The sequence below is a fragment of the Phalacrocorax aristotelis genome, chromosome 1 (assembly GCF_949628215.1).
Source record: "Phalacrocorax aristotelis chromosome 1, bGulAri2.1, whole genome shotgun sequence".
In the NCBI taxonomy this organism is placed as follows: domain Eukaryota; kingdom Metazoa; phylum Chordata; class Aves; order Suliformes; family Phalacrocoracidae; genus Phalacrocorax; species Phalacrocorax aristotelis.
This window is the reverse complement of record NC_134276.1, coordinates 145,318,458-145,346,339: the sequence shown is the minus strand read 5'-3', so window position 1 is coordinate 145,346,339 and position 27,882 is coordinate 145,318,458. Positions and strand designations below refer to the sequence as shown.

The window sequence follows — 27,882 nt, the reverse complement described above, 5'->3', positions numbered from 1 at the left end:
ATATTCACACATTAACGAACAGATGCATTGTTACTATTGGGATTTTGCCATTTGGCCTTTCACATCTCTAATCATGATTTCCTACGGAGATCTTTACCATTCTCGCAGAAATTCAGCCATTGATACGCGGCCGTCCCTCGCGTTCATCATCCCCCGCTCGGTCGCCGCAGCCCTCCCGGAACCACCGGCGGAGCCGGGCTGCGGGGACGCCCCTCAGTAACGAGGGGCGAGGGGGGAGGGTGAGGGCTCCGCCGCGCTACGACTTTTAGTGACAAAGCCGAGTCCGAGCGTCCCCCAACACCCCCCCACCCCACCCCACCCCACCCCCCCCACAACGTAAAGCAGCACCGGGCCCCGTCCCGGCGCCGCTCCCTCAGCGGCGGCCCGGCAGCCCCCGGCCGGGCCCGGCCGCCCCCTCAGCGCGGCCCAGCCCGGCCCGGCCGTCCCCTCATCGGCCCTGCAGCCCCCACGGCGGCCCGGCGGGGCCCGGCCGTCCCCACGGCGGCCCGGCAGCCCCCGGCGGGGCAGGGGCCGGTGCCGGGGCAGGCCTCCCGCCGGGCGGCGGCGGCGGCTGGGGAGACTCCTGTGGGGCGGCCGGGCCGCGGGTCCCGCCGCCAGCCCCGGCGAGCGGCTACTGTTGCTTTAAGGCGGCAAGTTAGACAGAAGACTTGTGTTTCTTTACGAGAGCACCACGGTGAATATTTTGTCTAGCCGCAGGGGAAGAGCTTTGTCGTGGACTTTGCTGACAATAGACTTAAAAGTAAGACGGGCTGCTTTTGGTGCCTGGAGGCTCTGGAGCCTATTGTCAGCTCACAATGGATTTCTATTGCCGCATTCCTGCTTTGCAAAGGTTTGTTAGCTTTTAGTGACTGACAGCCCTCTACTGCAAATACCGCGTTTGCTCTGGCCTGTTTACCCGCTGCTCGAGAATTTTTTGAAAAGCGCAGGGGGGGAAAAAAAATATTAAAAAAAACCCAAAAACCAAGCAAACGGCGGCGTTTACTTGACCTGTTCAGATATGTTTGGGAAAATGGTTCCCTCCGTGGGTGCTTGCAGGGGACGTGCGAACTTCAGAAGTAGCTGTGCGAGAGCCTGGAGCGTGGCGGCATCTCCGCACCGTCAGCCCCGGCGCCGAGACGTTCATCGCAGCGCAGCCTCTCCCATCTATTTCCTTAGGATTTAATTGCACTTCTAGGGTTTCTACCAGAAAACTTGCTCTCAGGCGATCCTGGGCGACCGAGCCCGTGGTTAGCGGAGGGCGCGACCCTTCGAGGGGCGGGAAGCACGCGATTATAGCGCAGAAAACCCGGAGCGTTGCAACGTGTAGAAAAATGTTACCGGGGAGGGGCAAAAAATAATAATAACCTTTTGTGCTGTAAATGGGACCCTGCGGGATTCGGGCGTGGGGATGCGGCTGCCTGCGCGCACCCACCTGCGTTGGCGGGGGCGGGGGGGGAGGCACCCGTGTGCCCCTGGCCGCGGCGTTAGTTACACAGTGGCGTCACGCCGCGCGTGGCTGGCGTGGCGGGGGCTCGCGCTCCTTCGGAGTTGCTCCGGTGCGAGACGTGCTTTGCGGAAGGGGGAAAGGCCACGCTGACAGCGGCCGGAGCCCGACCCGGCGTGGGGGGAGAGGAGCCCCGGGCGTGGGGGGGGGGAGCCCCGCCGCGGAAGGCAGCGCAGGGCCGCCTCCTCGGAGCTTGAAGTTGGGGCTTCAAGGAGGCAGAATTAGCCAAACAAGATAATGAAGGTTGCTCGTAATGGTTTTTACTGTGGGGAAAATTAACCAGTTGCTAATAATTGTACGGTCTCTAGGCCAGACGGTCCCTTTGATAAGTTAACATGTACTCCCTTTATGCTCCTGGTAGGGGGTAAACAAATGCCTGAACAAATACAAATACACATAAACACAAATGTGGAGAATAGCAGTATATGTCTTAGATCCAGATAATAAGTGTGGGTATTGTTATTTAGATGGCGCATACTGGGACACTTATCTTTTAGTACACTCCATTTTCTAACTGAATGCAGTGCTAATCGTGGGATTGAAAGCTATTGTAATTGTGTACCCATCTAAATGCTGACAAGAATATACAATTACATTGTTTGGAATTGAGTTTAATGTTCTCTGAATTTTATTAGCATTTATATTTACTTATGCATTAAAATTCTACACAAAAAGAGGTCAGCATACGAGAGTTATAGACATAAATATCAGACCCATCCACACCCTCACGGCATTTTTCCTGAAAATACTGAACAAGTATATTTTATTTTATTTTATTTTATTTTTAAAGGAAGTGATAGAATCTGAAATGAGCAAATAATGGGTTTCCATTCTAAGCAGCGCCTTTTCTCCCTCTGGATTTTGCAATCTTTTAAAGCTTTTTTTCATACCCAACTTTTATTATTATTTATAATGTGCGTGTTACCGGAAAATCTTTCCACAGTATGCTTACCGCCACACGATGTTTAAACACACATTATAAAGTGGATGTAATTGTAAACACTCAGAGGGATATAATTACATGTAGCAGATTTAGGAGCTAATTCTTTGCTTCTCTCTCTCTCACTCTCTTTACTCTGCATTTTATCAACATAATTATTTTTTGACTGCAGACTAACACCCAGAAATTGACAGGCATCCATTATAGGCAGCAACTTGTTCACCAAATTGAAAAACAATGAACTGCAGGTTTATATGTGCCCATTGTCATACAGAATTACCGGGGCTTTGTTCCACAAGAGGAAAAAGCTAATGGTTTTGAAACAGCAGGTGACAAAGCACATTCGGTTAGGGTTGGTTTTTTTTTCCCTTTTTTTTGCAAAAAAAAAAAAACAACCCTTATCAGTTTGTTGATGAAGTCATTACGAACTGGGGCCCAGAATAGGGTTGGCCTTATTTTTAGCAGATAGACTTTTAATGAGTTCTATTGTGGAGACAGTTATGTTGATTTGCTTACATTTTTTTTCCCCCCCTTCACTCAGAAACTCCCAGTATTGAAAAGCTACTATCAAAGGACTGGAAAGACAAGCTTCTTGCCATGGGATCAGGGAACTTTGGAGAAATAAAAGGTAACACTGTTTCTGTGCTAAAGCAAATTGAGAATGAATATACAGGTATCACTGGCTTTATGGAACTTTGTTTGCTCCTCCTCCCATTGAAATATCGTAATTTGGGGCTTAAATGAAATGTATGCTCTCCATCTGTGATAATATAAATAAATGAAATGGTATATTGCCCTAAGTGAATGAACTTAACCTAAAGCTTTTGTTGCATACATGTGTTTTAAGAGGACACATCCTATTGCTGGATTGGAAAAAAAGTCCATTCACATATCAGACACAGGCTTATGTGGTATCAGAGTATAGCAGAGCTCAGCTTCTGAAATCTGAGAGTGATCCGAAGTCCTTGTCAATTTTTGGACAGATTTTGATGATGCAGATTTTTTTGTCTTTTCTGCATGTAGGGGAAAAAAAAAAAAAAAAAAAAAAAAGGAAAGTTTGTGTAATGATACCTCTAGGTACTGAAATTAGCCAGTGCAGATTTTAAAAGACAGTGTACAACATCTGTGCACTAAAGCATGTTCTTTTAAAGCCATACTCCAGAAGGAAAATGGCAAAATTTGACCACTCTCCAGCAGCAGTAGCTTCTGCTTTGCCAAGATATTTCCCCATTTTATATATATGAGGTCATTTTAGGGAACCTGTAGTTGTTTGTTTTCATGTAATTTAGTATTTTTGTAATCCTTTCTCAGTGACTGTGATGAGGAGCCGACTCAAAATACATGTGTGTCAAAAATTTTAGTTTCCAGAGCAGCCATTATCACTCTGAAAAGAAACAGTGACTCCGATTCTTCCCCCGTTTGTATCAGTGTACATCTGGAGTAGTAAAATCAAAGCCAATGTTGTTTTGGAAATGTGAAAGTAGAATGAGATTAAAATTAAACCCTTCTTTTATGTTTATAAACTAAATTTCATTTCTCTTCATTATTTTTTGTTTGTTTGCTTACTAATGTTGTCCCCGATACAGAGATCCTCATTCAGGCAGGCTCGCAAACCTCGTGCCTGACAGCTTTAAGGACCTTCTGCACAAGAGGTGGGCAGTGCTCAGTAAAGAATAAACATGAAATTCTCTGAGAGGTTAATGTATTGGTACATGTGCAAAGATAGTGTTATTTTAATTACATGTGCCTTCCAGTTTGTCACCGATAAGCCACCGGCATTGGTGTGTGCTAGTCTACTGGCTTACACAAGTAGGAAAATATGCCACTTGCTTCCCCTAGCTTCTCCCTAAAAGGCTGTAATTCAAAAATGTATATTCATTGCATATGTAGAAGCATAACTTTAAAACAGAATATAGTGCTTCAGCCCTGAATAGGCTGCGATGATGATGATGATATTATTATTCTTACTACTACTACTACAACAACAACAAAGGGCCAAACCCTGGGTTCTTTATTCCCACTGGGCAAGTTTTCTCTATGCCCGTAAAGCAACAGGTCATAAAGAGGTAGGGTAGCCACTGGGCTTATCTGTGATTTCTGGTTTTTACAAGCATATTGTTTTAGAATAACATCATCGTCTGCCACAAACTGATGAATCTTTAAGATGTTTCAGGCCCAAAGTACACAGGCGGCTTTCATATCCACTTTTGAGTGTATATTTCAGCAATTCTTGCATGTTGTCTGGAGCCTCTTTAACTCTTGATATGCTGGAGGCTTTAGGAGGACTCCCAGCAATCCTCCTCTGCCTCTGGACTGTGTAAAGCTGCGCTGAAGAGTGCTGGGCACTGAGAAGGCGGTCTGTCCCAGTCCTTATGATCTTGTTCTGTTGGAGGGCAATCTTTTTTCTCCCTTTCTCTTTCTCTTTCACAAGTTAAACTTGAAAGCGGCAGCAGCAGCTATATGCTAGCACGAAAGAAATTCAACAGTCCTTTCAGATTTGCCTGGGGAGAGGATGGGGAGCAACAGCAAAGCCTCAAAGAAGAGTTTTCTTTGCTTTAATTTTTGTTTTTTAGCTTCATATTTTGAACACAAATCAAGTTATTGTTCTGTAGCTCTGTTCAAAAGCCTCACATCTGAGGCTTTTTAGTGCAACTGTGGTTCTATGGTTGGGGGCATGGTTATTAGGTGTTTGGATCAGGTTTGGCAGTAAGCTGTGAAAACAGGCACTGGTTTATTTTTCCTACTGACTGCCGTGACAGTTGCAATTATTGTCCATTGTTCCTAGGTGGCTAGAAAGGAGGGAGGATACAATAGAGCATTGCCCTCTGGGGGTAAATGAATTTGACTTACAGGTTCTTGGGGGGTCAGGCAGGCTGATTATTTAGTGCCCAGGAATGCGGTTTTCATGGCACCGCCAGCCATGAGCCGCCAACAAACAATGGCTCAGCTGTATTGCAGCTGTATTTAGTGAGGCAACATGAAAGGTGTGCAAGTCGAGCTGTTTTATACCCAGGTATGAGTGTACAAACACATATATTATGCTAGGAAATGTTTTTGTCCTTCTGTAGGAACGTAGAGTTATTAAGTTTTCCAGTTGTGATATTTTAATTAACTTCTCTCTGTATTTGGCTTGGCAGCTGCATTTTTTCCCCCTCATTTCTCTATATCAGTGATATTTGGAAACCCTGCACAAGTAGTGTCTTATTATTAATACACCCTGGAATGTGGACAGCACTAGAAGCTGTACTGCCCAACTGTCTTATGCACTGAATAGTTTTTTCCATTTAACTGTTCAAAATTTCATTGTGTTTTTCATTAGATCTGGGGGAGTTTTAGTACGTCATGTGCTAAAGTCTCAGTACTAGGCTACATACTGTTAATGCCCAAGTCTGTGTTATTACTATTGCGTTTTATTCTCTGGGAGAGATTAAAAGAAAGGGAGATGAAGCGGAAGACTTTATGTCTGTTAGTGTTATTTCTTTTAGGTTAGAAAGCGGTAATATTTTATTAAAGATAGGGGAGTTGGTGAATGGTGGAAGTCACCGGACTTCTGTGTTTTGTGTTCAGTTGTTCCTCTTACTTATTTCGTTCCTTTTGGCAGCTACTTTAAGCCCCCCCTTTCTTCATCTGCACGCCTGTAAAATGGGGAACCATCACTGAGTATCTGCAGAGGTCTAGCTGCAAACTTCAAGATCACAGTGAGAGGGATCTATATGTGTCCAGTTACTAATGGAAAAGGGCTTGACTGAAAGGTATTGCAAGGGAATACTCTTAAAATGGGGCAAAATCTAGAACCTGCAGAAATTTTAACTCAAATGCCTCTGTTTAGAGAGGTAGTGTGGGGCTAAATAAATAAGACAAGTTTGGCACTAGAGATTTCTTAAGAAATTTTGTTCTGAAATCCATGGAATTTTTGCTCTGTTCAAAACAAGTAAATCCCACAAAACATGCCATTAAATTGAAATATTTTAAAATAAAGCTGTAAAACTATATATTGAATTGGTTAAAGCCTGTTCAAACTTACTTATATCCATCATATTCAAGCACAGGGCTCAAAAGGCCTCTGGATTATTAATGGATAATGCAGTTTATTGGATTCAGTGGAGCAGAGGGAACTTCAGGTCTCAAACCGATCATCTACAGGAAGGAGAATAATACCCCTTTCTGCTATCAGCATAGCCTCCTGATACCTGTGCATTGCAGGGTGAAAGTGGTTGCTTTCCTCCAAAGCAGCGTTACTGACTACAGCAGATGCAGCATGTAGCGTGGACTGTTGATAGGAAAAGGTGTAAGAAGTTTATTTCCATGCTCCTCAGTGTCAGTGCCCATCCCTATACTTAGAAAATTAGCATGAAACTTCTGTGTGACTGGTGATGGGCCTTCTCTGAGCAGTCTCCAGGGAACGGTGCTGGCCCCAAGGGGCCCAGGACCATAACAAGGTGCACAGTCCTGCTAATGCTGGTGTGAGTGAGGCAGCTTTAACCACGATGAGAACTCTTTTTAAAACTTCGTGGGTGTACACAGTCTTTCTGCTAATCTTCTCCATCTCTCTCTTATCGAGAGTTGTCAAGAAAAAATAATACATATTTTATATGTTCTCCACTTAGCTAATTTTGAATAGGTGTGTGGAACAAAAGGCTAAACTGACTTTTGTTTCTAATCTTCCTGGGTTGGTTTTCTGTTGAAGTGACTGCATTGTTAACAGTGATTGTGCCTGAATCTCTCAAGAAAGACCGGGCAAGCCTGAACCTGATATTTTTTTGTTGTTTGAAAATCCTTCTCTGTTGTACACGTTAGTTCCTAAACAACTCAGGTGAAGTGTTTTCTGCACTCACTGTGAAAGGGATTATCATTAGGGCAAATTTAGGTCTTCGTTGTAGCCAGTCTAGGTGACTCCAAAGACTGTACTGGAGTGACCACAGATCTATGAGTGTAATTGAAAGCAAGATTAGCCAAGCAATCCTAATCTTTAATGCTTGATAACACATATATTTGTTTTGTGTGAGAAACTGGGTTCCAAGTTGCATCAAGTATCAGTGCAGGTATTTTATCAGGCTGTGTTTGATGTGTGATAGAGCTGTGTTTGGTGAAGACTCTGATCTTGCTTATATGTTGGGAAGATGGGGCATGAGAGAGTATGCAGTGAACAGTCTTATGACTGCCAATAATGGATAAAGAGAAATAATCCATTCAGCGATACTATAGCTCATCAGAGCCCTTGAATTAAAGACATATGTTATGTAGATTCAATGTATGGATTAAAACGGATAATCTGGTAGGTGACACACAGAATCTTGAGATAAGTGGGCTATGCAGATTCGGTATATGGATTGTGACGGATAATTCCATTTAAGTAATGCTGGACAAGTTGAAGACAAGTAAGCTTCCGGTGGTGCTCAGGTTATGTGCAGTAATCCAGTGAGTGACACTTTGGATCGCATAATCTGTAAACTGAAGACAAGGAAGCTGGGGATTCTGCATTTACATGTGGACAGGAGGAAGGAGGGGGAAGGGAAGAGAGATTATTCATGGGGAATGCTCTGGGTTTAAACCTTTGGCTAATAAATCACAGATCCCCAGGAGATGTATGAAAGCTGCACACTTTCTTAGGAGCTGTGGGAATTTTGCATTTGCAAATTAATGGTTGAAAAATGTTTGCAAACTTGTGTCAGATGTGGACGTTTTGCATTATTTTTTGTGGATAGTATTGTATTTGGAGTGGGGAGAGAAGGAGGGTGAGAGAGTCATAAGTGAAGGAGGTAAGAAATGTCTGGTTGTCAGCTTTTAACTGTGATAAATTCAGTATTTATTTCAACCTACTTAGTATCTTCTTCCCTGTGTTTATTTTTTTGGGGTGTTTAATAGTAGCAAATTGCTGAGAGGGAGCTTTAATCTTTTGTTAATACTTCAGAAGTGCTGGGGTGGGGGGGCAGGACCTGCCCAGTGGCACACAGAGGAACCAAAGTTTAGAGAGGAAATTTGGCAGCTGCCGAAATAGTGGAGGTTGGTCACAATGCAATATGATACTGTCAGACTGCAGAGAAGTAGACAGTGCCAACTGAGCCACACCAACGCATAACTTCTTTCAGGCCAAATGAAAGCCTGAAATGGAGATTGTGACTGGATGGAGCTGCTCCTATTTGACCCTAGAGCGGGAGGTTAGTTGAGGGTAGTATTTGTGGAAGGAAGGTTGGAGGAATCTTTTTTAAAGCATCTAAAATGCAAAAAATGTGAGTTTGTGACAAAGCAGCAAATTCGGGCTGTTCCGGATTTATATTTTCTTTAGGAAAATATACGTAATTTGATCAGAAGAAATCAGGTTCTATTTAAATCAAATACAACTCTTATTTTTAAGAAGTGATTATTAATAGAGAAAATAGAATAAAATTTAACTCATTTAAGTAACAAATGCCAATGGCTGTATTTTGTTTGAACATATGGAGGCCAAACCACTTCATTTAAGAATCGTCCAGAGGGTTGGATGACAAAAGGGACCTAAACCAATTCTTCTTTCTATTAAAATGACCTGAAAGATCTGCTGATTGAGATTAATGTTGCAGAGCTACAATTACCGCTTTGTCAAAACACAGCAAATGCACATACATACATAGATTTTTTCAGTTTTTTCTGCTGCTGCATAAGATTCCAGCAGCAAATGCTATTTCTCTAGCCTAGTTCTAGCTTGTTGTCTAGACGGTAAAACGATTAATAACCTCTGAGAAACAGTCTCAGTACAAATGTTGTCTATTCCTTTTGTAACCTTGACAATAAGTTACTAACCTGGTTGAATACCAAGCTTTGTTTGCAGTCTACTGTACCAAAACTTTTTCTAACAGCAAATAAAGAGTACTCACTGACAACTTCTTTCCAGCGTTGCGAAATAGTAATGTGCTGGTCTGTTATAGAGCAGACGGCTAAGTTTTTGTCCCCACAGAATATTAATTCTTGAGGGTAGTAATGGCAAAAGATGGTAATTGTTCATCATTTGGTTTTATTCATTCTGCAAAGTCTTCCACTGAAACCTAAAAGATTTAAGTCTGTCCGTGTGCTGAAATAAATAATTTCCTTCTAGCTTGCTGTTCTACAGAGGACTTTTATTTGTCAAGCAGGGAAGATTCACTACATAAATCTGTAGGTACACACAAATCAGTTTGAATTCCAGGCTTTTTCTTTACTTGATTCTTTTTCTGGTGGCTGCGGCAGTCAGAAAGTTTTTTTTTATTATGCTGACTTCCCGTATCAAAAAGATGAAGTAATTTAATTTAGCAAGGTAGGTAGTTGTAACTGATGGCAGTCATTGTGTAGTAAAGTTGGCTTAAATGCTTAATGAAAAATGCCAGTTCTTAGCTGTTTATGTCCTGGCAGCTCCAAGATTTACTGGCCCGAAAAGCTACGTGCAAGTCCATAATAAAACGCTCTCTGAAGTATTGATTAGGGAAGCACGGAAGGAGTTTGCACATGAGCACAAGTACATACCCACATCCACCCACAAATACATACCGACAAGTACATCGTTTAAAGTATATACTCATTTCTTGATCATAAACGTTTGACGTTTTTGTTCAAAGACAGAGGAAAGAAGAGTTTAAATTCTGAACTTACCTCAGCCACTTAGATCTGTGTATCCGACTACGTTTCCCGAAGGCACGTAACATCAGCTCCCCGTTGCCTCACATATACAACTTCAGGTGACATCAGCAGCACGGCCGTCAGTGCAGCAACGGGAGAATACTCCTCTTTAAAATTATTATCAGCTTTTAAATAGAATTTTTTTAGGGGGAGCATGACAAAGATTAGTTTGCTTTTAAGTAGAAGACTAGGTGGCCTCTCTACTTTCCTTTCCTGGTTTCCTTACTGAACAGAGTAATATTGGGTTTAGATTTCTAATGTGACAGACCAAAGTTAAAACTGGGATGGGGGAAGAAAAATAGTTGACAATGGGATGAGAATGAAATTTTCAAGAAAAGATACTGGAATAAAACTCTCAGGAAAAGATGCTTACTCTATGGGCTGTTGATATCTTAATTTACTCTAGGGATATAATAATGTTATTGCTAGTAGGAGTTTGATTCTTCTGAGAACAGCTTAGTTAATAGGCTGTTCAGTTTGAAAACCCTCCTTCTTGGCTCTTTTTCATTTTTATATCAAAACTGTTACGTCCCTAGCTTAAAAATCACATTGAAAAAATGCATCACTGCAGGAAATGCTTGAACATGACTCAGTTTTTAGCTGGTGTATGGGTTGTAGTTACGTCCTCATCACACTGTTGTTATATCAGAGCAAAGTTACACAGAAACCGTGTTGCAGCAAGGTTCTGTCACTTCATTTGTTGGATGGCATCAATAATTGTTTCTATTCGTAGGGTCCCTTTAGCTAGAACCCTACCTGGTATCAAACCAGGTCATGCAAAGATCTGATTATTCATATAACATGTATCCCCGTTAAGGTTAGTGGGGACATTCTTGGCCTTACTGATACAGTTCTGCTGGTGCCTTCAGCAAGGCCAGCAATGAAAGGGCTTACAGCACATAAAGTTAGGAATTACTTCAGGCAAGTTTCTAAAAACTTTACGCCTGTTTTTTCATATATAAATAAGTAATGCATACCACTGCCTTTCTACCTGCTCACAGTCTTTAAGAAGGTCAATTAGCTAATGCTTTCAAATTAAAAAATGCTCAGTACTGCATGCTCTAATTACTGTTATATGTCTTAACATCATTGAATACAGAGTACTTCAAAATATTCTTATTTCCATTAAAATTTTTTTCCCCTACAAAGCTTTGTAGATACAGGAGGATTTTTTTTTCTTTTGTAACCAGACTTAATGATATGAACGTAATACAATATTATTGTGTCTTCCAGGCTTTGTACTCACACATTGTTTTCTTTGATTTTTCCTTGAAAGACAGATGCTGACAGTTCAAAAGCTATTTACGTAATTACTTTGATAGTAAACTGACTCGGGGGATAAATTTCACTGTCTGTATGGGTGTGTGTGAGTGTGCACGCAAGCTCCCCTGATTGATAACATTCCTAGCAGTTTAACTGAGACATGTCAGAGGGATTGAGGAGAGCCTTGCCACATCTCTGCCCCTTGCAGAGTACACTGGGTGCTGCGTGGCTGCGAGCAGATCTGTAGGCTGGCTGCAAGCAAACATTCTCATCGCTTGAGCGTTTGCAGCAAAAGCTTAACATGCCTCTTAAAGAAAATATTGGCTTTTCCAATTTCTCATTTACATTCTCATTCTGTCTAATAAATTATAATAAAGTATTTACTGTTTTGATTGCAAAACCAGTTTCTCTGCCTTTTTTTTTTGCTTTGGTTCTGTTTTGGGTGGATATGCCAAGGTTTCTCCTGTTCGTTTTCTCACTTTAAGTGTGTCATTTGGTCATATTGGTGTCTTCATTCTAATGTTTATTAAAATGTTACTGTCACTGCCAGTCTGAGACTGTGAATCAGAACTAAGAATGTGTAATAGTTTATTTCACATTTGAGTAAATTTCTTTTACTACTTAAACACTATTATGGATAGTGTTGATCTGAGATGAAGTTTAGGTTTGGCGATACAGAATGCCACTAATTTGAGTCTTCTTTTATTGCCATCTGCTGCGGGTGTTGCATCCACAAACATGGGTTGTTTTTTTTTCTGAATCTCTTTTTGTGGTGATAGAGAATAAGCTGACGCATCTGGAAAGCGTCTTTTCTTGGGCCGTTCACTGCATCAACCCGTAGCGTGTTCTTTGATGTTCTCTTGCCTGAGTTGTTTTGATAAGTTGTGAAAAATCCACATTTTGCCATTGCAGTGATAGAGTACAGAGAGAACAGTATGAACACCTACAGCAGTCTCCAGAAAGGCAGGTGGTCTGGTGGTTAAAAGCTTTGTTAAACATGAAATGTGCAATATCTATTTGTTGTGGATCTGATGGTAATTAAGAGTAATTTTTGAGGCAGTCAGTGATGTAGGCCACTCTCCTCTTACTCCTCACTCAATACCTGTGTGAAGTGGATCTAGCTTGCTGTCAAGTTATACACTGCAGTAACAGGCGCTTGTATTCTCCCAGCCATGCTGCATGGCTAGAGTGAAAGCACTGCAACCGCACGGATACTGCGTGTAGAGCACAGGCCAGCTCCAGAACTATTCCCAGCTCTGTACTAATTGGAGCATCTCTGAGCTTAATAACGAAGCGGCTAAAGGTAGCTGCTGGGGCTGGTCCCTTATCCTCACTGAGGTTGGCATCGCCTCCCAAGTTCTAGCAGTGTTAGCAGCCATGGGGATAGTTCATTAATTCCTGAGTAGCATAATTTAAGCAACTGTCTTTTTGCAGTTGGTGTTGTAGTTACTTATAATACTGACACATTTTGCCCTGTAAGCTACAGAGTTCTTAAAATGGAAATCCCTTAGCTGCCAAGATGCTTCACACGATGATACAGGTTTAGATCTCATGTGGGTTAACAGAGAGAAGATAGTGACAATAGGACAGAAGTCCACCATCCTTGCCTACCCACAATCTACAGCGTCTAGAAGGGGACACAGAAATGGCAACTGGTGCTCTGACTCTGCAGCGCATTTTAATACACCGGAAAAAATTGAATGTACTCACATAGTGACCAAGCTGTTGCCCTCAGCTTGCCATTACATAAATAACGTCAAGCATCGTTTGGCCTTCATTTGTTATGCCAACTGAGTAATTTATGAATGGCAATTGTGAAATGGCAGTTTTGTTGGCCATTTCAATGAAGGAAATTATAGAAAAGGTGTGCTAGGTAAAAAGGATAACTTAAAAAATACCAAACTTAAAACTAAATGCAAGCACTGTACATTATGATCAAGACAGTCTGATTCAAATACTTCTTTTTAATTTTCACACTTTTATAAGCCACCAGTTTTCTGCAAGAAACCTCAGAACTATCTGTGAGTCACAGTGAGTGGGGCTTATATAGATGTGCAGGTACGGCAAGAGGAAATCTACCCCAAAACTCACCGTCTCCCAGTTAGACCCACACATCTGATCACTCTTGCCTCTGTCTTTGTGCAGGTTACTTGAGATAATGGCTATCCGAGTACTTACTCTGCAAGGAATGAGACCTTAAAGAACTGAAATTATAATTAAGTATTATTGAAGGTATTGGAAGGACAGGCTGAACACATGAAAATAAAGTACCTACTAAGCCATGCTTTCCAGAAAGTATTCTCTGCAAAAGATTTTTTGAAAAAGTTGACAGCAGTAAAGTCTCCTTTTCAGTTTATTAGCAAAATTAAATTGCTCAAGAAATACAATGCAAGGAGTCTGCCTTTTGTCAGACTACTCCCACTCCAGTTTTATAAGCCAAAGGAATAATGCATTGTACTTACTATAAAGCACCCCCTTTGGGCATCTCAAAGTTTCTTTAAAAACTGACTAATAATGAAGAGACAGACTGAGTTTGGTGGATTTGTCCCTGCCTGCGCGGCCGCAGTGTGCCTGCAACTCCGGCGTCTGCAGCGGCACTGTATTGCCATGACCGCTTGCTCTTAGTTCATCCAGACTTTCCTCTCATTCCTGCAATCCAAATAAAGCTGTTGTTTTCCGGGGGAAGAAGTTTTTTGCTCCTCTCTAGGTAAGTTGCATTAAAGAAGAAGCAGCAGCAGGCGGATGGCCGTGCGGTTGTGCAGTTGTTCCATGGCACGGTCAGGGCGGTGGCACGTAGCGTGTTCTGCTCTCTCTCGGGGAGCGCAGCCCGAGCTTTGCAGCACAGGGCTGGATATCAACACTTCTTTTTCTGCCACTGTCGGTAACTAACTCTGTGACCCCTCTGTCTGTCAGTTTACACATATGGAAACATTTTTCCACCTTTCAAAGGTGTGGTGGGGATTAATTTAACTTTACAAAGTGCTTTTTGATTCCCAGCTGAAAGCTACTGTAGGAGCTCAAAATACACTGATGAACCAGTACCGGCTGAAGATCTTCGTGTGTCAGTGTATTTGTCAAACAGTTTATTTGACAGTGATTTCTTTTTGCTGACCCTAACTTCAGGACTAAGCCGATCCTGCGTACCCCTTCTCTCTCTAGGTCCTTCTCCCGCTCTGTCACACGCACACCCATCCCTCAGTAAAAGTTTGGAATAAAATATCTGCTAAATAAATAAATAAAATATTTAGCTTTCAGTTGTTTCAGTGTGCCCAGCTTGTTATACTGCCAGTATCAGTATACTGATAGTCTTCAGTAAACTGACATGCTAGCCGTGGACAGGATAAGGAAGGGGCTGCCTTCTAGAATAATTCTTCTACGCCGCTTAGAAACACTGCACCTTTTTTCCCTAGGGAAAAACAAGTGAAGGATGGAAGAGTGGCAACAGAAATTCCTGATTAATTCTATGGCCAGGTGGCAGATGCATTACTTGTAGCAGTTCTCTGATTCCAATGTTTGAAATAAAAATTGTAAGTTAAAAATTTTTTTCTTCAGCAGTGTTAGTATTTTAGCACTGGCTTCCATTCTTTCTCGCAACTTCTAACAGAACAGGTTTAAAGTCCTATGGTTTCTGTTCCAGTGTTTTTCTCTAGTTTTCAGTTTGTACCACAGGTTTTTTGGAAACTAGATCTGAGAATATTCTGCTGCACTTCTTTGTTACATGATGAAAATATTCTCACATAAATCTCTAGCATATTAATAAAAAGTTAATCAAGTGACATTTCCTTTATATGAAAATGTTGATTCTTTGTGTTTTCCCACTTGCATATGGCTGTCTACAAATGCATTGAAGGGCTTGGACTTGGCTTACGTAGCAAATGGGAGGCTGCTAGGGAGCGCAAGGTTGGAATTAAGCGAATGTAGATTAAACGAACTGTCGAGCAAAGAGCCCTAACAGTGACACCTCTAAGGCTGTGGTACAATCTTCCAAAGAAAGCAGTAGATGATTCACCATTTCAGACATTTCAATCCAATCTAGAAAGCTGTAGTAAATACATTGTAGGGAACATTCCTGCACTGGCAGGGGGGTAGACTAAATGAGCTATTACCAGTAGCTCTTTTCCATGTCTGACTGATAGTTGGCTAGGAACACGCTTAGTTTAGTCGCCAATTTTTCTTTTTTTTTTTTTTTTTTCACTTGGAGAGCACTGGTGACATTGGCAGAAGAACGCTTCCTGTGTTTGAGAAAGGTTTGTGTGGCAGGGTTGTCCCAAAAGCAGGCTATTTTCAGAGGAGGCATACACACTGATAGCCTTAATCCTTTCCTAAAGCTTTTTTGAGAAAGGATTTCATAGGATCTGACTCATGTGAGAGGGTGTGGTGGTATTTGAGATACCTGTGGATTAGCTGCTACACATTTTCTGGTGAAATGATACTGGGTATACTAATAATGGCGTTTTTTGGTTTAGTGTATGATTCATAGCTTTTGATTTTTCCTGGAATTTTTTCTTCCCTTCCCTTCCCTTATAACCACTGTCCTCCTGGGTGGAAGGAGAATTTTTACAGAATGATTTTGAGAGTGAGGTAGTCAGTTCCTCTGTCTGTGTCTGCTGAACTCTCCTATAAAAAACATCTAATGACAGTACAAATGAGAGAGATGGTGAGTTGTGTTTAACTCAGTTCTGACATGTTTATGCAAGACTTTTTCCATGAAAATACTCATCAGTGGCAGCAACAGCGATAGTAGTTATTGACAATTTAAATACTATATAACTTCATCCTAATCAGGGCAGCTGTAGGTGATATAACAGGTAGCGTCCTGACAGCTGTTGTGTGCTGTGCTAGTAACAGTGAGAAAGCTGGCCATGGGGAGCTGGAGAGGGATCCAGCACCCAGGAGACTTCTCTGCTTCCCCTTGGGTATAGAGGGATGTTAATACACACCTTAGAGCTTCTGTAAGCCTCAAAGCACTGACATGTTTTTGTCATAAGTTTCTGACAAAAATGCAGTTGTCTTTCAAAACTGGAAGCGTCGATTTTGATTCCCAAAAATGTAAACAATATTTAAAGTTGGAAACTCTTAAAACAGGCAGAATTTTTCCCCCTATTAATCTAATAAAAAAAGAACGGAAAATAGATGAAAGGGCAAGGAAACATTGAAGGGTGACACCAGATCAAAGCCTGTGTACAGAATTATCCTCCATGGCTCATTTTCCTGTAGATGGGCAGGTCTTAATGCGCAATATATTGCAATATGCTGCTGCTCTGTGGTTCTGCTAACACTTTGCTTACAGTGAAGCTACAAAATAAAAACCTGGCTAGCTCTAAATTTCCTCTTTTCTCTTCACCTTTTTTTTTTCACCATATGATGCCCAGGGACTCCAGAAAGCCTCGCTGAGAAAGAAAGGCAGCTCATGGGTATGATCAATCAGCTGACCAGTTTGCGAGAACAGCTGCTAGCAGCTCACGATGAACAGAAGAAACTGGCTGCATCACAGATCGAGAAACAACGCCAACAAATGGAGCTGGCTAAGCAGCAACAAGAACAGGTGAGTGATTATTATCGTGGATTTCAGCTTAAATAATTTTCTAGGAGGGCTTTCCAGTACCTTATCTTTTAGGGTTGATACTTCCCAAGTTTGCTTTCCACCCAAAATTTTTTTTCCGTTTGTTTCCTTATGTGAAGAAGATGAAACAAAAACATATTGGAAGAATTCTTTAATTTGTAATATGTATAATAGTGCTCTTTGTCTTTCAAGGATACAGCTTCCAGTTTGGGAGTGTTCTCCTCTAACAGTGTTTTTTCTAAAAATAAGGGTAAATAAGCATACAAATTCAGCCCTCCTGAATAACCCTCCAATGCTGCTTGAATTAAGTGATGCTGAATAGGCATCAAAGGAACAAAATGTGGCATTTGGGCTGTAGTATAACAAATTGAAAGGGCAGGTTTTGCCAACTGTGCAAAAATGTGAGGGAGAGGAATACGAAGTCAGTGAACAAGTGTGACTTTTTTTCGTGTACACCTGAGAGGCTTGATTTCCAGCTCTTGCAAATAGGCCCTCCCCTGAAAATGCAAACACGTTTTCACAAGTGAACTGTTCCAACGTGCACACATGGACACATTTTATGCAAGGACACAACTTTTCTAACATATTTGCACTGTGCAAGTTTTAACAGAAGTGAATGTCCGTTTTTGTACCTGAACATGAGCAGAGAATACTTAGACATGTCGTTAAAAATGTTGTCAGGACTCCATCCTGATACCCCTTATGTGAAAGCTTTCTGGTCTGACTAACCATTTATTTCAGCTTGTAATGAAATTTGGGTTTATATCATAGAATTGCAGCTATGTGAATTTTACAAAACGCACAAAATTCTTTGAAATCTGTCATAGTTGTCATACTTCAACGTTTGTATTGTCCCAGTCAGGTCTTAAGATTGTAAACCACTGCTGACATCTTCTGACATTTTAGCTTTGGTTTTCCCTGTTTTTGATTATTTAAAAACCTAACTACGGGGTATTTTTGCCTCACACCTGAAATCCCACATAGGGAGAACAGAAGTGAATTATCTATTAAAGTAGAGAATTTCTATGACACTGTTGTTTACATGGAGAAGGTAGATGAAGGTGTGAAGGTGGAATTGGCAAGATTCTTCCACAAGGAGACATTCTGCAGGAGCCTTTCCTTTGTCCTGTCTTTCAAAGTCCCTACTGCTACAGGATGGCTGAACAATCTGAAAGTGAAAAAGAAAATGGAGAGAATGGAAAAAGGCAGTAAGAAATCCTGCAGGATTATTATTAGGCTAACAAGGATTTCTTTTAACTTAAGAAATTGTGTATAATTCTGTGTTTTACAGAAATAAAAGTAACAAAACTTCCAAAAATGTGTTGATAAAAACTATTTTGGTTGCTTAAAGAGAGGCCCTAGAAAGAAAACATTTAATCTTTTAGATGTGGAGTTAACTATAAGTGAGTGTTTCTTATGCTAATAGTTTAATAATAGAAATGAAAGAAAATACCTGAGGGGAGGAACGCACAAAATTCCTCCCAATAAGTATGTGTAAGTTCCCGTCTGACCCGGAGATGTGTACACATACCACAGGGGAAGAGCAGTACTCCTAATGTTTGACTGCTGTGCTAACTATTCATGAGAGCAGAGCTTTTGTGATGACTCCAATGACAGTTTTTCAAGTTTGCTTTTTAAATTTGAAATATATAATGGTTTATCTCCATCGGTCCTCTGAGAACTCAAATTTGGTTCGTTACTGCCTGCTTTTCCTTCACTGTGTGTAAAATATGTCTACAGAAAGGTTCCCAATCATTTAGGCAATGGAGAGGGAGGATGGAAGTCCTTAAGGAAAACACACATGACTGAGAGGAGACTTAACAGCTACTCCATCAACTTCTGTAAATCAGTTTCAGTGTTGAGCCTTGTAGCCTTGCACTGCCCCCTTAGTTCCTTTCAGCTGATACACACGTTGAAGAGTCAGTGATTTTACCAAATCCAGTTCCAGTCTCTTTGTGCCTGTTTCTGCATCAAGGAAATATGCACACTGATACCTTCCTCCTGGGTGTCAGGTTTCCATTTTTTTTTTACTTTTTCAATAGGTGGTGCCAAACATAAAAAGAATACTACTGTCCATCCTACTTTTTTGCCTTTCCAGCCTTCTCCTACTATTTTCCAGCTTCTCTGCCAGTATTGTTCTTCCTCCAGCAAGTTGGAGCAAATGAGTGCTCACTTTTTGGGGATTTTAGCAGTTCCATTTCACATAACGACAGAGGAGAGATTTTTGCTTCAGTCCTCCTCCTAATATCCAGCACAGCATTTTCCATAAGATTTCTTTTCACACTTCACACGCTTTCACACAGTATTAGCTATGAATTGCTCCTGAACATGAGCCCCTTGCTTCAGCAGCACTCCAGCCTGCCACCACCCACACTTGAAGGTTTCTTAGCTTATTAGAGCAGTTTAAAGAACTGAGCAGGGTGGAAGTTTCCTGTGTACCGACTCCAGGAATGATGATACATAACTCATGTTTCTTCTGTGCAATTCCTCCACAGATTGCAAGACAACAGCAGCAGCTTCTGCAGCAGCAACACAAAATTAACCTTCTTCAGCAACAGATCCAGGTCAGAGACCGCGTCTCCACCCATGCCCGTTATCTCTCTTCTCTCCTTTCTGTTTCCCCATGCTTTCCCTCAGCCATTACAGTCATAGTTTCTTTAAGAATCTCTGCAGATGGCTTACATCTGATTTATGGAAACACTTAAGGATGTCACCTGTCATTAAGCAAAAATGGTCAGTGGCAAAAATGGTCAGTTTCTGGAAGGCCTTGTATGATTAACACTGCTCTTATAGGATCAGGAAGCAGATATGAGAGGGGCTGGTCATGTGGGCAAAGGTTTGCGTGACCAAGTCCTCTTTCAGCCATAGACAGGAGTGGAAAAAAGTGTTGTCAGGAGGAGTTGGATTGCAATGGATCTCCTACGACTCTTGTTTTTGAGGTTTTGCGGAAACAGTTCTCTTCAGTTATTGGTAATCAAGTGTCCCTCCGTCCCTCTGCCCCAGGTGTTGAAAATCCAGAAATTTTCAGCTGTTTGGGTGAAGTATTGTCTGAATGAGAAACTGGTCAAAAGATTTGGTTAGATTCAGGAGAGCCACTGTGTAGGTCCTGGATGTCAACAGGTTTTTTCCTAGTAGTAGAAAAAAGTTGTTAACCCAGCATAACCAGTAAACTTTATTTAATCTCTTTTTTCCTTAAAGTATTCAGAAGTTGATTTTCATACGATTGACTGTATTTCATTATTTCTCTTCCACGTGCATATATGCGTGCCCCTGTTTTGGGCAACTCAGTTTGCCCATGAAGGTTTTCACAGAAAAACAAACGAGGCGGGTGACATTTTACAGATATCTATAGTTATGGTAAAATCTCTGTCTTTTTAAGTGTGCAGTTATGTATATGGCATTGCAAGTTGCTGTGGAAGTATGTTCTGTTTGTTCAGTAACAGCAGGATTTTCCTTCCAAAGCTTCTCATTACTATTTCAGAATTAGATCCCTGAAATTATGGGCCATATCTGTAAGCGGTCTAAGAAAACTTAATTCCAGCAAGATTAGAGGAGCTGTATGGCTTCACACAAGAACCAAAAATGGCTCTATCATTTCAGAGGATATTCTGTCGGTATTAGGAGTTGTGTAACTATGAAAAACTTCTGGGGAAGGTCTACCCCTCTGTTATAAGGCAACTTATATACAAGATGTGCTTTTCTGAAAATAGTTTTGAGGTTGGTGAGGCCTGGGTTGGCCTTGACCTCTGTATTTCTTTTTCTTCTTTAAATTTTTGTGTGGGAGGGATTTTTCTTTATTGCTGTATCTTTAATAAGACTTAAATACAATAGTAGAATCTCTACAATAGCAAGGAAAGCATTTACATTTTTAGCATTTAGCTATGGCAGTGAGAGAGGAAGTTGCTTTATAAGCAGTGAATAAAAATAAATTGAAGTAACATAATTTGACCCCAACCCTTTTTAAGTTTTAAGGCCTTGTAGATAAGAATGAAGTATGTCGTTTTTAGGGTAGTGGAGAACACTGATTATTGATAATGAGATATAGAGCCTTTCATCTCCTGATCCCTGGTCCAAGTTTGACCTAAGTCAGTAGTAAATGAAAGTCAGCTAGCTACCATCTGATACAAGCTGCAAGCCTAAGAAATGATTTGAGGCCTGTCTCAAGGGATTTTGGATGAAATATTGACCCTGCCAAGGTCAGAATTTCACCTCCAGGGTCCACTTCACACAAAACCCATCAGATTTGGGGCACCCTCCTTTTGGATGGTCACATGACTAAGGTCAAGAATGGAACAAGCAGAGAGACAATACTGTCCTCTTATTCCATCAGAGATGATCTATTTGTAGTGAAATTTTGGTTATACTGCCTGCCTCTTGACAGTTCTGCAATCTGTATGATCATGTAGTCTCATGAACCCTGGTTGCAGCCCAATTACTGTGAAATCACTGATAGCAAAAAACATTTAAAAATAAAAAAAACCTTATTGACAGTGAATACAAAGCAAAACATTTCTTCTGAGTTACATGCTTAGTTGTTGTCAGAGACAAGAAACAACTCTGAAGAAGTCTGCCGTTGTATATAAATGGAGACAATGAAGTCACCCTAACATGCCCATGTTTAAAACGGTCTGTGAATTTACAGTCAGGTTATAGTAGGTGGAACAAAACTGTGACATGAATGTAGTTGTGAGTTCAGCTTTTCTGACCTCGCCCTAATTAATCTAACAGGCTTCTGTCACATTGGCCCGGAGTTTTTAAATAGCATTAGATTTATTGACAGGGAAATATTCCTACAAAGTCTGGATAACCATTTGACTTATGTGCAGTTGAATGATTAGGCTGCAGTTATGAACACAACCTATTTATGACAAAGGATCCGTTTTACTTGAGCCAATTTTTCCTAGGCTTGTAAGAGTTGCCATAATTCCAGATAAATTATTACACAGAAAAAAAAGCTATTGAAATATTGTATTGAAAACATAATACCCTAAGGTTAAAAAAAAGCACAACCTGACTGACCCCATGATTTATGACTCCTTTCTCTAAGTGTGCTAACTTGAAAACAGTTCCCTCTCTCCATACCCCAGCATACAATCACCGATACACATACAATACATAAGCAGGGAGAGACTGCAACGTGTCTCTCCTCCTTAGAGGACTGCAAATGCTGAGTGTAACTGCAGCTCAATTAAACTAGCCACTTCTGTGATGCTGAAGAAAGATACGTTAGCTACTTGAGCTTAGAAAAATGTACCTGGCGCATGAGTCTCCAGTTGACATTATGTCTTTTTCAAGTCCATCTCTTCTGAATTAACTGAAAGGAGGTTTCACTAATGCCAAAGACAGACAGATTATCTTCCTATAGAGAGTGAAGTAAAGAGATGATGCTAAACTGGAGAAAAGTTGCAGATTAGATTAAATTTAAGAAGCCGTATGACCTCAAAATGCTAATATATGTCTGTACAGGATTTTGTGATTTGGCAAATGGTTATAGTATTTTTTTTTCTGCTTTTCAGGATGTTCTAGACCTAATTTGTGAAGAGGTTTGATCTTCTCTGAATAATTAACTAAACCTCCCCCATCTTATTTTTTGCCACTTTGGAATGCATACTCCCATGCATGCTGCTTTCTGTTCTATTTAATCTTTGTGTGTTTGTGTATGTGTATGGAAAAGGTTTTAGCTTTAACAGTTTCTGCCTGCTGAATATTTGGAGTCTTCTCCCCTGCACACCTCAGTCTTGCTATTTCACCAGAAATAAAACTGGAACGTGTGTTCTGTCCTGTTAACTCATCAACAGTCCCAAAGATCTCTGGTTGTGTTTCAGAACAGCTCTGTAGTGATCTGCAGCTGTAGAACAGGCTGAGGAAAGAGCATGCAGACACCAAGTGTGGCTCAGCAAGTTTTTGGACTAAATCTAGTTTTGTCCTTCAAGGCCTCAAGGGAAGTCTCACTGTCACCTCCCCATCTTCTTTTGTGCGGCCACCATCCACTTCCTGGCGTCTTTGCTCTAGAACATGGTGAAGCCTGGGGCTCTGTAGCTGTCCCATCAGGTGGGCAGAGAGTGAAAGAAACTTGAAGGCTAGATGCTCCTTTTTCATGATGCTGAGCTAGTCCCCAGGACAGGCAATGAGCGTGCGTGGTGGTGTGCCTTGAGGGGTGCCTCTGAGGTGCAAAGTTTTGTGGGGTAGTGCAGTTCACATTTATCACTTGCTCAGAGAAAAAGTCTAGCCCAGGTTGACGATAGAATAGTTTGCTTTGAAGCTCAGTGATGAATGTCACTGTAATTGAACTATATTTAAAATGAAATATGGTTGTTAAAATTCATAAAGCAATTCATATTCAGTAGGGCACTGTTGATAAAATAGGTCAACCTTGCAGCCTAAATTGTGATAAAACCAATGCTGCTAATCTCACAATTTTGTAGAAAGCCTGACAATGTTTTATGTTTTTCCCTCAAGCCCCAGCTCTTGGAGTCACGTGATGACAAAAATGCCAGCTTTCATTTCTTCAAAATGTAAACTTCCAGCTCTCATATTTCCAGGCAAAATCTGAAACCACGAGCACTACAAGTTCCAAAATTAGAAGGCAAACAAAACGGAGGCCAAATGTTGTTTCTTAAACTGTTCTGATTTTTAGTCAAAAATTTTTTTGGAGAGCCCAGCTCAAGATCTTGGAACACTTCAGGTTGCCAATAATGTAAAACTAAGATCTCAAAGCAGCAAGAAGCAACAGCACTGCTTTATGGTATCTCTTAACATTTGGGCCACAGTTTTGTTTGACTTCTTAGTTTAATACTGCCAGTACTTTGATACTAATTTGTATTCATTTCTGGGTGATGTACTTAGCCCAAAAACTGAGTGTTGTCTGGAACTTGAGAGCAATTTCTGACAGACAGCAACCATTTCATGACTCTGTGTGTTTTAATAGAGGGTTTTGGTTTTTTCCCTTCAGAGCTAGAGACTTGTCAGCAGATGTTCTAATGGGATTTCTGTTAGAAAGGTTGGACTTTTGAAGAAAGAGAGGATCCTGACTAAAACCTGATGCAAAGCTAGAAAGGCTCGTCTCTAGCCTGCTCCACTGGCCAGACGGGATGTGACTTCTGCCTGGTGCCTGGCTGGATGGTGTAGGCAGTTCCAGAGCCTGGTGGCACCTGGCAGGCATGCCAGGAGGCCCTGCTCCCAGGCAAAAACCTTCCTATCTCCTCGATGGCCTCAAACTTTGCAGACCCTTAGCAGCTCATCTGGCAGGGAGTGTGGGCACCACAGCCCTCCAGACTCTGTCCCCCTTCGGCTTGTATGCTTCCCAGCTTTCCTGAATCCCTCAGCTGCCCTGGGTGTCCTCCTGGCTCCAAATACGGCTTTCCCTTGTGGGTCTGGATCCAGATTTCCATCCTCCCCACCACTGTCAGCTGGCTGTGTCTCTTTCCCCATGAGTTGTGTTGGTAGATAGAGAGGCCTGGCTGCAATAGTATGTTCCCAAATCAGAATGTTCCCATTCTCATTAAATTCTGAGGTTTAAGGTGGTGTTCCAAATTGGAATGTAATAAAATCTTGAACACTTGGCGTTTCCTGCAGGATCGTTAGTCCCTTTTGTAGCCAGATCTATTTTTCAAAATCTATAGCTATATTTTTTGGGGGAAAGAAGGATTTGGTTTCTGAGTTACATGGAAGTTCAGAAAAATATTTCTTAATCTTAACATGCAGTTTTGAAATGATACGGTTGTTGTTGTCAAAACTTTCCAAGTACCAAGAGACTCTGGATTGATTCCAGCATTCCAAAACTCTGGTAAAGAGACCTGCTTCCAGAGTGCTTTAAGTATCATAATTTACCCACAGAGTTGTCTATGGTGATTTTTGTTGTTGCTGTTGTTTAGTACCAGTTTCTCCTTCTTGTTGTGGGAAGACACTGACAGTTTCACTGTACATGAAGAAATGCGAAGATTTGTTCCCTGCCCCAACAAGTTTGCACTCTAAATTATACTTCCAGCACAGCTCATCCTTTCATTTTCTGTCTCCTGCTGGAAAGCAAACTCCAGCAGGTCACTCTGTGAGCTAAATACTTGGAGTACTTTGTGCCTGTAATGAGGGGGGTAGAGATCCTTACCCTTAATCCTTGCCCTGTTGGTATCTCCTCAGTGCAACCATAAGGACTTGTGAAATTTCTTTCCTGGCCCCAGCTTCTTGCATGCCTGTAACCCAGAGTTCTCTAGGAGGCTTTAAAGTGCTGTAGATGATGAATCCTTCACTCGAGATACAAAAATGAACAACCACTACACAAGCGCTCAGTTACAGATTTAGTAATGTCTGTTGCTTCTGTATTACCCTTTTCCCTGGGAATTCTGATTTTCTAAGAAGTCAGTGACAGCAGAGCAGTGCTTCATGGTGCTACAACCCCTTTGCAAGCCATTGCACAGCAGAACAGTATTAGTTCTTCCGTAATTAGAGTCCTCTTTGCATATCAGAGAGAGGTGAGGACAAAAGGTTTCCTTGGTAGACAATAAAGCTGTTGAAGTGAGGGCCTGATCCAACTCCCACTGAACGTAGTGAAAAGGCTCTTATTCATATTAGTGGGAGTTTAATGAGACCTTTCTTCAGTAGGAAACTGTGAGAAAGTATCTTCCTTCTCACTCTGCAAAATGTTTTCAGAACAGGCTCTGTCCACTGAGACTGTTTGTTTTTTGTTTTGTTTTTTGCCAGTGTGCATATGACAAGCTGTGACTGCACAGTCAAACCGAACAGGCTCGTAGATTGGGGACATTTTGTCCAAATTCATCATGTGTCAGGAGCAGCTGTTTTCCTGCAACTTATAAACATGGGTGTACTGGATTCAGTGAGACAGGCCCAAGAAGGAGTCGCACTGCAGCCTTTCCCATGACTTTGCAACCTCTTCCCAAACAACTGAGGTTGCCGGCAAAGAGGCTAAACAATTGTTTCTCACAAAAGCTTTGCAGCTGATGTCCTCCGAGTTATCAGAATAACTTGCCTGTCCCTTGAGCAGGAAAAAGCCCCTGGGAAATTAATTATTAAAAAAAAACCAACTCAAAAAACCACACACAAAACAAGAAAAAAGTCAAGGTTGGGGGAGGAAATAGGGAAAGGAAGGAGTGAAAAGAAAAATCTAGGCTAGCAGTCAGAATGAGCTAATTGCTGCTGGCCTCTCAGGTTCAGCAAATAACGTGTGTTTGGCTGAAGGACATAATGCACTTTAGAGTAACCTGTGGGCCTTCACTTCCTTCCATTACCGTAAAAGTTATGTTACCTAAAAATTGCAGAGGTATTTATCTACACTTATTTCTATCCAGAGCAACATTTTGCACCAATGTACATTTTTTGCTTCTCAAGATTATCTGAAGAGCAAGCATCTACAGATAATTTGGTCTCAGGCCTTTCCTACACTCTCATATAACCCAAATTTGCTGACTGGTGTAGTTGCACCAATGCAGACAAGGAGAATCTTCTTGGGATTTGTACAGCTTTAATTTATTGAGATTGCAAGGGCATGTTTTCATCAGATAAATCAGCTTTTTTGCCTATGGTGATCTACACGACTGCAACAGCACTTGCTTATAATGAAGCTTTCCCCAGTATTGCCAGTCCAAATGTTCTAAAATTATGAGATTGTTTTGAACTTCGTGACATTTTTCTTGCAATTTTAGCATCTTTTCTTAATTTCCTTTTTGTTACTCAGCTTTCAGTGTTCCCATTTTCCAATTCTCTCACACAATCACAAGGGAGGGTCAGAAACTTTATTTTTAATAAAAAACCAAAACAGAACACTGGAATACCCAAAATAATCCAGCAGCTAGGACTGTAAGAAAAATGCCAGCAGTCAAATACAGTCATCGCAGTTGGAAACATTGTACTCCAAGGCCTCATCTTGGTCCCTCTCGCCTCAGCAAGCTTTCTCTCAGAGACGTCTCCTTCCAGGGCCCTGTCTTTCTTCTTGTTTCCAGACCCCCCTCTCCAATTTCAGCGTCCCTCTGAGGCACCCCACAACTTTTACCACTTCCTTTCACTTCCAGCTCCCTGACGTTGTGGTACTATGCAATTATCCTTATGCAGCTGCCCACCCTTTCCTGCATCAACTCCTCCTTTCTGCTAGCCCTCCCTTTTCCCTCCTTGTCATTATTTCCATTGTCTTTTTAATGGTTTCGGTTGGCGTTTTATTGGCAATAGAGGGCGCATATGCCATTTTGTGAATGCTTGCATTCAAAATGCGTGGGGTGGTGTACCCGTGTGCATGTGAGCTATCTTTACGTTTGTGTACTCCTGCAGCTATTTACACAGCAGGCAGCAGAGGTACAGGAGCAGAAAGTTCCACCATAGTTTGTATAAGTGGCTTGGGAAGATGAACGTGAACTCTTCATGGCTGTGATCTTGTCCATATGGAGTGTGTGTAGCCATGAGCATTTTTGTTGTGCAGCCAAAAAAGGCTGCTGCTGCTGCCTCTGCAGTAAGGTAAAGCAGGAGATAACAATAAATTTTTTACTGCTGGCTGGCGGAGGTGTTTAGGATGTGTTTTCTTTATATCTTCATCCACCCCTAATTGAAGATGCTTTAAAATTGAATGACTAGCAGTCAAAACGTGTTTGCTTCAAGCTGAGAAGAAAAATGCTGGTGTCTCTGCTTCCAAACTGATTGCGCTTTGTACACAACTGACAGCCACAGTCACTTTGAGTGACTGATAAGTGGGAAGCTTTGCCACTTATCAAGGAATGCACGCTGAAAAGAAAGGACTGGAGCCGTTCAGATGCTTTGGCATGTTCAAAATAACATCTCACATCAGTCAGACTCAGAGGCACTAGGAGACATTTCAAAATAAACTTTATATCTATCTATCTATCTAGAGGCAAAGATTCAATTTAACAGACAAATCACTGTGTGGCATCACATTGGCTCTGAAAACGAGAACATCATCATAAGGGTCACCAGTTGCAAAATGACTCAGATAGCTGCATAATTTGAGAGCATTTGTTGTAGGGT

General features: G+C 41.4%; 1 protein-coding gene across 17 annotated transcripts in view; it reads left to right on the top strand.

Moving 5' to 3' along the window:
* The window catches only part of SOX5 (SRY-box transcription factor 5), a 722,135-nt gene that overhangs the window by 553,408 nt on the left and 140,845 nt on the right, over positions 1 to 27,882 (top strand). For 9 of the 17 annotated variants that reach the window (XM_075114236.1, XM_075114227.1, XM_075114264.1 and 6 more), the window contains 4 exons: positions 2,986 to 3,072; positions 4,031 to 4,096; positions 16,709 to 16,881; positions 19,395 to 19,463. In XM_075114236.1, coding sequence (XP_074970337.1) covers positions 2,986 to 3,072; positions 4,031 to 4,096; positions 16,709 to 16,881; positions 19,395 to 19,463 — 395 coding nt within the window. The remainder of the gene's footprint in view (positions 1 to 2,985; positions 3,073 to 4,030; positions 4,097 to 16,708; positions 16,882 to 19,394; positions 19,464 to 27,882) is intronic. The other 8 variants (XM_075114301.1, XM_075114282.1, XM_075114292.1 and 5 more) reach the window with 2 other exon arrangements.